General features: G+C 38.5%; 1 protein-coding gene across 3 annotated transcripts in view; it reads left to right on the forward strand.

Moving 5' to 3' along the window:
• The window catches only part of mcc (MCC regulator of WNT signaling pathway), an 81853-nt gene that overhangs the window by 20547 nt on the left and 48003 nt on the right, over nucleotides 1-13303 (forward strand). For all 3 annotated transcript variants that reach the window (XR_007970443.1, XR_007970444.1, XM_052125481.1), the window contains exons 2-5: nucleotides 3050-3163; nucleotides 8039-8181; nucleotides 9820-9968; nucleotides 12657-12820. Coding sequence is in view for 1 of the 3 variants with exons in the window: in XM_052125481.1 (XP_051981441.1) it covers nucleotides 3050-3163; nucleotides 8039-8181; nucleotides 9820-9968; nucleotides 12657-12820 (570 nt within the window). In the remaining 2 variants the exon portion in view is untranslated. The remainder of the gene's footprint in view (nucleotides 1-3049; nucleotides 3164-8038; nucleotides 8182-9819; nucleotides 9969-12656; nucleotides 12821-13303) is intronic.

Raw genomic sequence — 13303 nt, forward strand, 5'->3', positions numbered from 1 at the left:
TTAAAAGTTGACAAGCCTATTTATGTATCTAGCTTAACTATGCATGATTAATGCGCTCTTAAGTCCTCGTGGTTGTGTAGTGACTCGCCTCTAGTTGGCGTAGGACGAATCCGCGTCTGAGACCGTCAATCCGCGCAGTTTATCACGTGGCTTGTTGAGCATGTTACCACGGAGACCTAGCACATGTGGAGGCTTCACGCTATTCTCCGCGGCATCCACACACAACTCGCCACACGCCCCACCTGAGAGCGAGAACCACATTATGGCGACCACGAGGAGGTTACCCCATGTGCAGGGCTGGACTGGTAATCTGACATACTGGGCAATTTCCCGGTGGGCCGACGCACTTTGGGGCCGGACTGGCCATCGGGAACCGAGGGGGCTGGTGGGTCGGCCACGAAATGGTGCAAATGGGCCGCGATAAGCTAAAATGAGCCGCAGCGTTATGCAGAACGGACCACAAAATGGTGCCGCGATATGCATAAAAGGACAGTGAACAACCCCCCACTCAACAACCTTTGGGCCAGTTGCTATATAAAATTTCTCTTCCCAGTCCAGCCCTGCCCATGTGACTCTACCCTCCCTAGCAACCGGGACAATTTGGTTGCTTAGGAGACCTGAGTGGAGTCACTCAGCACGCCCTGAATTCAACTTGCGACTCCAGGTGTGATAGTCAGCGTCAATACTCGAGATACTTTGTCGCATTTTCTTTTAGGACACTATCGTTTTGGTTTAGGTTAAAGTTTTAAGTTAGGGAGGTACATTTTACTCATTAAAACCTCCATCTAATATTCACCTTAAATTCACCTTGTCTGATTACATCATTTCATTTGCTTTTGGCGCCCCTTGCTGGACATTTCTCTCACTTTTGGCGCCCCCTGCTGGACATTTCTCTCACTTTTGGTGCCCCCTGCTGGACATTTCACTGGGAAACTGCAGGCAAATGTGTAATAAAGCAGGTCATTTTGTTTCACATAAATGTTGCCGTGGTCGTGTAATGTTCATGAGAAGCATATACCATCGATTAATGAGCTCAGAGCTCACAGTTGGTCTGTCTTTAAAAGTTTATATATTATCACTACATTTAAATTCTCCTATGTAAAAAATAAATGTGATGCGATCTTTTCCAGATGGGCTTCTTCAAAGCTCACTTTGCTTGAGTGTTTTTCATCTCATTAAGTACGTTAAAGACGAGCACACATAAAGGTTAGACGTTATATTGAAGGGGAGGGGCTGTGCACCCCTCAATGCTTTTAACCTAATTGTGATCCTTAAAGAAATGACATTGACATACGGTCTGCTCATGTAGGGTTTCATCAAAGATGATGAGTTGCTCATCAGTAGATTACACACACTACAGTCATCTGTGACTGTTTCAATGAAAGATGTAATAAAACTAGGAGGCGTTACCGCCACCTACTGAGCTGGAGTGTGAAGCGCCACAAGAACGTCTTTCAGTGGAGTCAAACGTCTGCTGAAGATGATGAAATTGGCGAAATTTCATCGAAAAGAGTTTGCACACTTTATGTAAGATTACATCATCATAATTGATTATGCAAACGCAATTTCCTCCTGCTCTTAACGCGGGATGCGAACCGTGGTCTCCCAAGCTGCATCTTGCTTTTAATGGGAAATGACGCCTCGTAAAATGCTCATAAGTGATATTTCCTTTAGGTTTGTCTTATATTTCATCTCAAGCATGCTCTTACATGGGAATGATGCCACAACTGTGGGACAGCCGTAATTTTTGTAAATTGTGAAATCATTTTCACATAATAAATATTGAAATGGTTTCTGTTTGTTTAATTCTTTGCTTAGATGAACATGGTTTTAAATGTGCGTTACCATGGAGACCAAGCGCGTTACTTTGGAGACCTAGCGCGTTACCGTGGAAACCTAGCACATTACCGTGGAGACCTAACACGTTACCGTGTAGACCTTGCGCGTTACCGTGGAGACTTAGCGTGTTACCGTGGAGACTTAGCGCCTTACCGCGGAGACCTAACGTGTTACCGTGGAGACCTAGCGCGTTACCGTGGAGACCTTGCGCGTTACCGTGGAGACCTTGCGCGTTACCGTGGAGACCTAGCGCTTTACCGTTGAGACTTAGCGCGTTACCGTTGAGACTTAGCGCGTTACCGTGGAGACTTAGCGCGTTACCGCGGAGACCTAGCGCGTTACCGTGGAGACCTACCGCGTTACCATGGAGACCTACCACGTTACCATGGAGACCTACCACGTTACCGTGGAGACCTAGCGTGTGTCAGCGCACAACTCACCACACGCTCCACCAAGAGCGAAAACCACAATATAGTGACCACGAGGAGGTTACCCCATGTGACTCTACCCTCCCTAGCAACCAGGCCAATTTGGTTGCTTAGGAGACCTGGCTTGAGTCACTCACCACGCCCTGGATTCAAACTAGCGATTCCAGGTGTGATAGTCAGCGTCAGTACTGTTAATAAATTCTGTGCACTGTTTCTCTGCTCTTGGGTCTGTTTGTCTATGAGTCCAGAAATCATTCAGTGTTTATTTACTTCTTCTCCTGCAGTCATGTCATGTACAGTTCAGTGAGCTCATTTCAGAGTGAAACAGACGTTTGCAATCTCGTCTCTCATTCCATCAGCCACTCAGCCGTTTTAATAGGGGTCAGAGGTCACACTTGTTTGAATGGGAATCCTAATTGCCTTCTGACTGTCGCTCGGGTGGTTTCCGCTCCTTTCTGTAAATTATCCATCTTCATTCTCTCAACGTTCTCGTAACGCTCCGACATCGTTTTCCAAACACTTGGCAGGAAACTGTAGTCATTTAAAAGACATCATTTGTATACTTTATTTTTATTTCCTTCCCAAAACCATCTTGAATGTGTTTTAGTGTATTACACGTGTGGATTACAATGCAAATTAATATGCATCTAATGTTGTGTAGTTCCACACTTTAGGCATCATCATCATTATTTTGTCTTCTAAGATACCTTCTTTTGGTCAAATTCTGTGTGTCATTAATGTCATTAATCTGTGCAGTAATATTAGTGTCTCTTTGTGTGCAGCTGCATCTGGCTGCGCTGGCGTCTCTGAAGGGAAACGTGCTGGAACTGAACCAGCGACTGCTGCAGACCGAGACAGAGAGAGACACGCTGGAGAAGAGACTGGCAAAAGCACAGGTCACTATACACACACACAGACGCACACACATGCACTCTCACACACACAAACGTGCTCGCACTCTCTCACACACACACACACACACACACACACACACAGACACACACACAAAGACGCACGCACACTCAAACACATGCACACACAGACGCGCACACAGTCTTTTTATTGTGGAAATATAAAAGTTTCAAGGTGAATTTGTTGAATTGTTTATATTGTGCAATATATCCAAGGGGCTGTTCAAACAGGATGCGTTCTTGCTTTTATAAAATACTAGGGAGAACGCTGCGGTCTCAAGACATGTTTTTAAAAGTTGAACTATGAAATAAATTGACACCGCATCTTAAAAATATAGCACTAAAAAACATGATGTTTGTTTGTCTGTGTGTGTGTGTGTTTGTGTATCTGTCTGTCTTTCTGTGTCTGTGTGTGTGTCTATCTGTCTGTCTGTCTGTCTGTCTGTCTGTCTGTGTGTGTGTCTGTGTGTGTGTGTCTGTCTTTCTGTGTCTGTGTCTGTGTGTGTGTCTATCTGTCTGTCTGTCTGTCTGTCTGTCTGTCTGTGTGTGTGTCTGTGTGTGTGTCTGTCTTTCTGTGTCTGTGTCTGTGTGTGTGTCTATCTGTCTGTCTGTCTGTCTGTGTGTGTGTGTGTCTGTGTGTGTGTGTCTGTCTTTCTGTGTCTGTGTCTGTCTGTCTGTGTGTGTGTGTCTGTCTGTCTGTGTGTGTCTGTGTGTCTGTCTGTCTTTCTGTGTCTGTGTGTGTGTGTGTCTGTCTGTCTTTCTGTGTCTGTGTGTGTGTGTCTGTCTGTGTGTGTGTGTGTGTGTGTGTGTGTGTGTGTGTGTGTGTTTCTGTCTGTCTTTCTGTGTCTGTGTGTGTGTGTGTGTGTGTGTGTGTGTGTGTATAAGATCATTTAAACAACTTTACAGTTCAAATAATAAACAAGTTTTAACAGAAGAATTAACGCAAGTGTTTTTATATAATTATAAGTGTCACATTTCTGACTTTAAATCATTAAATATCGTCCCCATTGACTTTCATTGTAAGAGTCTCACTGGAACACATTTAAAGGAGGAACAAGTCTAAATACATTTTTGTGGTATCATGTAATGTATACCTCTGGCGCGATAATATTCCTGTGTTTGTTTTGAACGGCCGCAAAGACACGCCCCAACAACTTTACTCAACCAATGGCGTGAGTCGGGGGTGGGACTCTCTGAACGTTGGAACAGCAGTCGAGGGGCGGTTCTGAGTATTTGCTGTATGTTGCAATATAATGTTCATATTATTATGTTTATTATGTTTATTATGTTTATTATGAGGTCTTCAAATCCACAGCTGCACACTTGAATATCAGCCGTCAGTGTCCTGACTGGTGCACACTCAATAATAAAACCATGACGTTTCTAATTGGTTGCACAGGCGTTTATTGTGACACATGGAGGTAATTCACATCCTGACAGCTCATTTGTCTTGTTTACATGCAGATCACATCTGGATGCTGCTAATGTGTCTCGCTCTCCACAGCACACGGCACACTGTCTCCTCTCGTCCCGCTGCAGAGACAGCCTCCATCTGTCGGGCGGTTCATGTTGCCGTTAGCAACGGCGGGGTGACTGTAAGGAGTGACCGTTTCTAGAGCTTACTCTCGCGGCAGACGCTGCATACGGCGCAAACCTGCTGTCAGCCTGTCATGTGACATCAGCGGCGGTTTCACTCCAGTTATCGCCGCTTCCAGTCCATTAGCACGTGAAGAATGTGAAAGTGGTCAAATTTAAATCATATCCCTTCTGAAGACATGGATTAAACCACTGGAGTCTTATGGAGGACTTTTATGCTGCCTTTATGTGCTTTTTGGAGCTTCAAAGTTCTGATCAGCATTCACTTGAGAAATCTTTCAGGTAATGCAATCTCTGAGAAGTAGAGCCTCTCACAGCGTCTTGGTTCCTAAATTCTAACATCTTAGGGGCCGTTCACTCCAAAGCATCTCGCTGTTATCTCAGTGCAGCGTTCGTTGTGTCAAGTTAAAACTGTTAAAAACGCATCTCGAGACTCCTGCGTTCTGCTCTGTTTGTGGCACTGCGTCAAGCTTTTTTTTTGGCACAAGCGCGTGTTTGATGTGAACAGCCCCTTGGGGAGTTTTTCCTTGCCACTGTTGCCTTTGGCTCACTGAGGGGATTGTAAGGTGCTAATTTTCTATTTTTCGAACTTTTCGATTTTCGTTTGTAAAAATCATTATACAAATAAAACTGAATTAAATCGGTTTGAATGGGAATGAAAGTCAACAGTATTAAAATAAATACCATCAATAGTTTTTAGTGTTCTTCTGTTTGAGAGGAAAGACCCTAAAACATCAGTCTTGACCTTTGACCTGGACTGAGTGAGGTACTGTTGAGAGCATGGAGGTGTTCTGACCTTCATGAGTGTTGTGAAGAGGATCCGTTCTCTTTGTGTTCAACACAGCGTTGTGTCTCACCTTAAAGGGACAGTTCACCCCCATATAAGGACAAATCTGTCATCGTTTATTCACTCCCATGTTGTTCCAACACTTAAGACTTTCTCTCCTCTATTGAACACAAAAGAAAATGCCTCAGTCACCATTTACATTCATTGTATGGAAAGAAGATGCAATTAAATTGAAAATGACTGAGACTGACTGTCGGACATTCTGTGGCGCTAGAATGGTGTGAGTGGTTTTAAGGGTGTTGCTATGTGGTTGCTAGGGTGTTCTGAGAGGTTTAAGGGTGTTGCTATTTGGTTGCTAGGGTGTTCTGAGTGGTTTTAAGGGTGTTGCTATGTGGTTGCTAGGGTGTTCTGAGTGGTTTTAAGGGTGTTGCTATGTGGTTGCTAGGGTGTTCTGAGTGGTTTTAAGGGTGTTGCTATGTGGTTGCTAGGGTGTTCTGAGTGGTTTTAAGAATGTTGCTATGTGGTTGCTCGGGTGTTTTGAGAGGTTTAAGGGTGTTGCTGTGTGGTTGTGATGGTGTTCTGAGAGGTTTAAGGGTGTTGCTATGTGATTGCTTGGGTGTTCTGAGAGGTTTAAGGGTGTTGCTATGTGGTCGGTCGGGTTTTAAGGGTGTTGCTATGTGGTTGCTAGGGTGTTCTGAGAGGTTTAAGGGTGTTGCTATTTGGTTGCTAGGGTGTTCTGAGTGGTTTTAAGGGTGTTGCTATTTGGTTGCTAGGGTGTTCTGAGTGGTTTTAAGGGTGTTGCTATGTGGTTGCTTGGGTGTTCTGAGAGGTTTAAGGGTGTTGCTGTGTGGTTGTGATGGTGTTCTGAGAGGTTTAAGGGTGTTGCTGTGTGGTTGTGATGGTGTTCTGAGTGGTTTTAAGTGTGTTGCTATGTGGTTGCAAGGGTTTTCTTAGTGGGTTTTAAGTGTGTTGCTATGTGGTTGCAAGGGTTTTCTTAGTGGGTTTTAAGTGTGTTGCTAAGTGATTGCGATGTTCTGAGTGGTTTATAGTGCATTGCTTAGTGGTTATCATGGTGTTCTGAGTGGTTTAAAGGGTGTTGCTGTGTAGTTGCTAGGGTGTTCTGAGTGGTTTTAAGTGTGTTGCTATGTGGTTGCAAGGGTTTTCTTAGTGGGTTTTAAGTGTGTTGCTATGTGGTTGCAAGGGTTTTCTTAGTGGGTTTTAAGTGTGTTGCTAAGTGATTGCGATGTTCTGAGTGGTTTATAGTGCATTGCTTAGTGGTTATCATGGTGTTCTGAGTGGTTTAAAGGGTGTTGCTATGTGGTTGCTAGGATGTTCTGAGTGGTTTTAAGGGTGTTGCTATGTGGTTGCCATGGTGTTGTGAGTGGTTTTATTGTGGTGCTAAGTGGTTGCCATGATGTTCTGAGTGGTTTTAAGGGTGTGGCTATGTGGTTGCTATGGTTTTCTTAGAGATTTTAGTGCATTGCTAAGTGGTTGCCATGGTGTTCTGAGTGGTTTTAAGGGTGTTACTATGTGATTGCTAGGGTGTTTTGAGTGGTTTTTAGGGTGTTGCTATGTGGTTGCTTGTGTTTTCTGAGTAGTTTTTAGGATGTTGCATGTGGTTTTGATGGTGTTCTGAGTGGGTTTTCTTGAAAAAAATATATTTTTTTAAGAGAATAAAAAAATTTGAAAAGAGAAAAAATAATTTGGAGAGAAAAACATTTTTGAAAAGAGAAACAAAAATTTGAAGAGAGAAAAAAAAATTTGAAAACAGAAGAAAAAATATTGAAGAGAAAAAAACAAATTTGGAAGAGAGAATTTTTTTTGAAGAGAATTGATCTGATTGCCGATTGCATTCATGCACACACCGGAGCAAAACTCTTGACAGTACGGGAATAGATGTGAACTGAATGATGTAATTGACACTTTAGGAATAGTTAATTGCAGCAGCTGTAATGAACTGTGCAGCCCTACTTGAGGATTACATCACATGACATTTTTAAAGGCATTCAGTCAATGTTTTGCTTGAAAATGGTGCAAATGCTAAAGATAAATTGACACTTGTGTTTAAAGGATGTTGTTAAATGTTTTCTCATTTTACACCCTGATTTGTTTTGTGACTGTTAGATGTGGAGTGTGTGTTTAACAGCGATTGTCTCTCTGAGTGATTGAACGCTTGTTTTCACACAGACGCTTTAACTTGAGCCAGGAAAACATGCCATTTCTCCAAGGTCATTCCAGGAAGGACACACACACACACACACACACACACATTCAGAGATGTGAAGGGGATCTAATTTCCCCTTGACGTTAAATCTGGGTATTTGTGCGCTCCATCAATCCGTTGGAGTTCAGCTCTCCTAACACCAAACTCCTTAATTTAGACTGAATCAAATGTTTGATCGATTCACTTTAAACGTGTGTGTGTGTGTGTGTGTATCTGTGTGTGTGTGTCTGTGTCTGTGTGCGCGTGCGTGCAGTATGAGCAGTCTCATCAGCTGCAGGAGCATGAGGAGGTGCAGGATAGAACAACGTTGCATTACGAGGAACGCATCACAGAGCTGTACAGCATCATCACTGAACTCAACAAGAAGATAGACCTGCTGCAGGGCGCCACAATCAGGTCTGGAACACACACACATGCGCACACATATACAAACAGATATACACACAGACACATACACACAGACACATACACACAAACACACATATACACACACACACTCACATGTGCACACACATATACACACACACACACACACACACACACACACACATATACACACACACACACACATATACACACACACACACACATATACTCACACACATATACACACACACACACACAGATACACACACACACACACACAGACACACACACACACACACATATACACACACACACATGCGCACACACACTCACATGTGCACACATATACACACACACACATATACACACACACACACACATATACTCACACACATATACACACACACACACACAGACACACACACACACACATATACACACACACACATGCGCACACACACTCACATGTGCACACATATACAAACACATATACACACAGACACTCACATGTGCACACATATACACACACACACACACACACATATACTCACACACACACACATATACTCACACACATATACACACACACACACACAGACACACACACACATATACACACACACACATGCGCACACACACTCACGTGTGGACACATATACAAACACAATTTTATTATCTTAAATTGAACGAGGTGCACCTGTATACCGTATTCGATGCGTTTTGTTACTTTGGGCTGATTGAGCGACCATCCAGCCAATCACAGGTGAGTTTCATGAGCCGAAACATCCCTTACGTAACAGTCCGTCAGTCAGACAGTCTAATCAACATGGCTCCGTTCATTTCTACAAAGTTGCATCCAACAGTCATCATTTATCCATGTTGTTTATGCAATTAATCGCCCACGGACTGTAATAAGGAAGAGTCCTGAGGAATGCTTGTAGTACCACCTGTTTCCTCCAGGGGGCAGTAAGTGACACTTCAGCTGTGTGAGCAACACACAGTTTATACAGTGAACAAACACTTCAGCAGAACAACACAAACATGAGTTACATTCTTGCGTTCTAAACACTTGATGGAGCGCAAATCTGATCTAAGAGATCTCAAGATGTGTTTAAAAATTAAGAATTTATCTATATATATATATACACACACACACACACACACACACACACACATATATCTTAAAAATATAATTAAAATAAAATGTTATAATCAACACACATTTGTATTGAATCCAGAATATTCCTTTAAATAGTTTTATGTCTTTCTTTGAATCCCAACCGGAGATAAGCGTGTGCTGGAGCGTGTAGTGAGCACTTATTCTGCAGATATCACTTTCATCTTACTGAACGAACAGCACGAGAATAACTCACGAGTCTTCAAACAGATATTAATTTGATCTGTCCGAGCGATGAACGGATATGCAACACATGAGTTAGTGACCTTGTGTGTGTGTGTGTGTGTGTGTGTGTGTGTGTGTGTGTGTGTGTGTTTCACCCCCTCTGAAAATGAGAATTCAGTCTTCATTTACTCATCCTCTTGTTGTTCGAAACTTGTATGATTTTCTTTCTTTCTTAAGTGGGACACAAAAGGAGAAGTTATGCCTAACATTCATGCTGCTCTTTATATGCACGTGGAAATGCAGATCTTATTCTCTGTCTCTGTCAGGGAGGAGGATGAGTTTTCAGAGTTGCGCTCTGATCTCAGTCACAGTCAACAGGAAGTTAACGAGGACGAGCGGAGTGTTGATCAGGACCCAGACCAGGCATCTGTGTCACCGCCTGAAAACCAGTCCACACTGGTCACTGCAGACATGGGTGAGACACAAACACCACTGAACAGGCGCGATTAGGTGTGATCTTTGGGGTGGGTAACTGTTTATCTCTTTGAAATTAAGCCTGTTTTAGTAGCATTCATATTTTTTGCATTGTGACATTGTTTTCATGATAAACCCCCCCATTCGCATTACTGTAATGCAAATAGTTTTTTAAAAATAAGCAAAACTATAAATACAAACTGAAATGCAAAAAATAAACAAAACTATAAATACAAATAGAAATGCAAAAAATAAACAAAACTATAAATGCAAATAGAAATGCAAAAAATAAACAAAACTATAAATGCAAATAGAAATGCAAAAAATAAACAAAACTATAAATACAAATAGAAATGCAAAAAATAAACAAAACTATAAATACAAATAGAAATGCAAAAAATAAACAAAACTATAAATGCAAATAGAAATGCAAAAAATAAACAAAACTATAAATACAAATAGAAATGCAAAAAATAAACAAAACTATAAATGCAAATAGAAATGCAAAAAATAAACAAAACTATAAATACAAATAGAAATGCAAAAAATAAACAAAACTATAAATACAAATAGAAATGCAAAAAATAAACAAAACTATAAATGCAAATAGAAATGCAAAAAATAAACAAAACTATAAATACAAATAGAAATGCAAAAAATAAACAAAACTATAAATGCAAATAGAAATGCAAAAAATAAACAAAACTATAAATACAAATAGAAATGCAAAAAATAAACAAAACTATAAATGCAAATAGAAATGCAAAAAATAAACAAAACTATAAATACAAATAGAAATGCAAAAAATAAACAAAACTATAAATGCAAATAGAAATGCAAAAAATAAACAAAACTATAAATGCAAATAGAAATGCAAAAAATAAACAAAACTATAAATACAAATAGAAATGCAAAAAATAAACAAAACTATAAATACAAATAGAAATGCAAAAAATAAACAAAACTATAAATGCAAATAGAAATGCAAAAAATTAACAAAACTATAAATACAAATAGAAATGCAAAAAATAAACAAAACTATAAATGCAAATAGAAATGCAAAAAATAAACAAAACTATAAATACAAATAGAAATGCAAAAAATAAACAAAACTATAAATGCAAATAGAAATGCAAAAAATAAACAAAACTATAAATACAAATAGAAATGCAAAAAATAAACAAAACTATAAATGCAAATAGAAATGCAAAAAATAAACAAAACTATAAATACAAATAGAAATGCAAAAAATAAACAAAACTATAAATGCAAATAGAAATGCAAAAATAAACAAAACTATAAATGCAAATAGAAATGCAAAAAATAAACAAAACTATAAATGCAAATAGAAATGCAAAAAATAAACAAAACTATAAATACAAATAGAAATGCAAAAAATAAACAAAACTATAAATGCAAATAGAAATGCAAAAAATAAACAAAACTATAAATACAAATAGAAATGCAAAAATAAACAAAACTATAAATACAAACAGAAATGCAAAAAATAAACAAAACTATAAATGCAAATAGAAATGCAAAAAATAAACAAAACTATAAATACAAATAGAAATGCAAAAAATAAACAAAACTATAAATGCAAATAGAAATGCAAAAAATAAACAAAACTATAAATACAAATAGAAATGCAAAAAATAAACAAAACTATAAATGCAAATAGAAATGCAAAAAATAAACAAAACTATAAATACAAATAGAAATGCAAAAAATAAACAAAACTATAAATGCAAATAGAAATGCAAAAAATAAACAAAACTATAAATACAAATAGAAATGCAAAAAATAAACAAAACTATAAATGCAAATAGAAATGCAAAAAATAAACAAAACTATAAATACAAATAGAAATGCAAAAAATAAACAAAACTATAAATACAAACAGAAATGCAAAAAATAAACAAAACTATAAATGCAAATAGAAATGCAAAAAATAAGCAAAATTATAAATAAAAATAGAAATGCAAACAATAAGCAAAATTATAAATAAAAATAGAAATGCAAAAAATAAGCTAAATTATAAATAAAAATAGAAATGCAAAAAATAAGCAAAATTATAAATAAAAACAGAAATGCAAAAAATAAACAAAATTATAAATAAAAATAGAAATGCAAAAAATAAGCAAAATTATAAATAAAAATAGAAATGCAAAAAATAAGCAAAATTATAAATAAAAATAGAAATGCAAAAAATAAGCAAAATTATAAACAAAAACAGAAATGCAAAAAATAAACAAAATTATAAATACAAATAGAAATGCAAAAAATAAACAAAACTATAAATGCAAAACTATAAATACAAATAGAAATGCAAAAAATAAGCAAAATTATAAATGCAAAACTATAAATACAAATAGAAATGCAAAAAATAAGCAAAATTATAAATAAAAATAGAAATGCAAAAAATAAACAAAACTATAAATGCAAAACTATAAATACAAACTGAAATGCAAAAAATAAACAAAATTATAAATAAAAATAGAAATGCAAAAAATAAACAAAACTATAAATAAAAATAGAAATGTAAAAAAATTATTAAACTATAAATACAAACAGAAATGCAAAAAATAAACAAAATATTCCATATTCCATCATATTATGGAAGTGAAGGTTAATGGAGTCTAAGCACACAGAACCATACAGTGGACTGATTGTAATGTGTCCTCCATAGATAACTGCAGTGACCTGAACTCAGAGCTGCAGCGGGTTCTCACGGGGTTGGAGAGCGTCGTGTGCGGCCGTAAGAAGAGCACGTGTAGCCTATCTGTGGCCGAGGTGGACAGACACATCGAGCAGCTGACCACCGCCAGTGAACACTGTGATCTGGCCATCAAGGTAACGTAAAGACACGCGGACACGAGGAGGTACTAGAATGGCCACAGTCCATCACGGTTACCCGACAGCAAGTCGAGCCAGATGTGTCAGACAATAAAACTGCATTGAAAAGGAACTCTGCACTCCGTAAGGAAGAACTAATCTCTGGATTTGTGGAAGTTTGCCCGCTTAGTGGCATCAGATCTTTCTGGCATCGCTGAAGAACTCATATTTATACCCAACCACTCCATTCTCGTATTATCAATAATTCAATACAGGGCTGAAGATGAGTGAGCTCTCTGTGTCTCTCTTTTAGGATGTGAGTAGTTCCTCATGTAATGCTAACTCACCGTTAGAGACACTACAGAGCGTTTCTGTTCCCTCATTACAGCATGTTCATTTCACAGCGCCTCTTTATTATCCTGTTTACTGGCACGGTTGGATCATCACAGTCCCCGCTGCAGTTATATCCTCCCTTTTTACAAAGCAATGCTAGTTTTGCTG

The sequence above is a fragment of the Xyrauchen texanus genome, chromosome 4 (genome assembly GCF_025860055.1).
Source record: "Xyrauchen texanus isolate HMW12.3.18 chromosome 4, RBS_HiC_50CHRs, whole genome shotgun sequence".
In the NCBI taxonomy this organism is placed as follows: Eukaryota; Metazoa; Chordata; class Actinopteri; order Cypriniformes; family Catostomidae; genus Xyrauchen; species Xyrauchen texanus.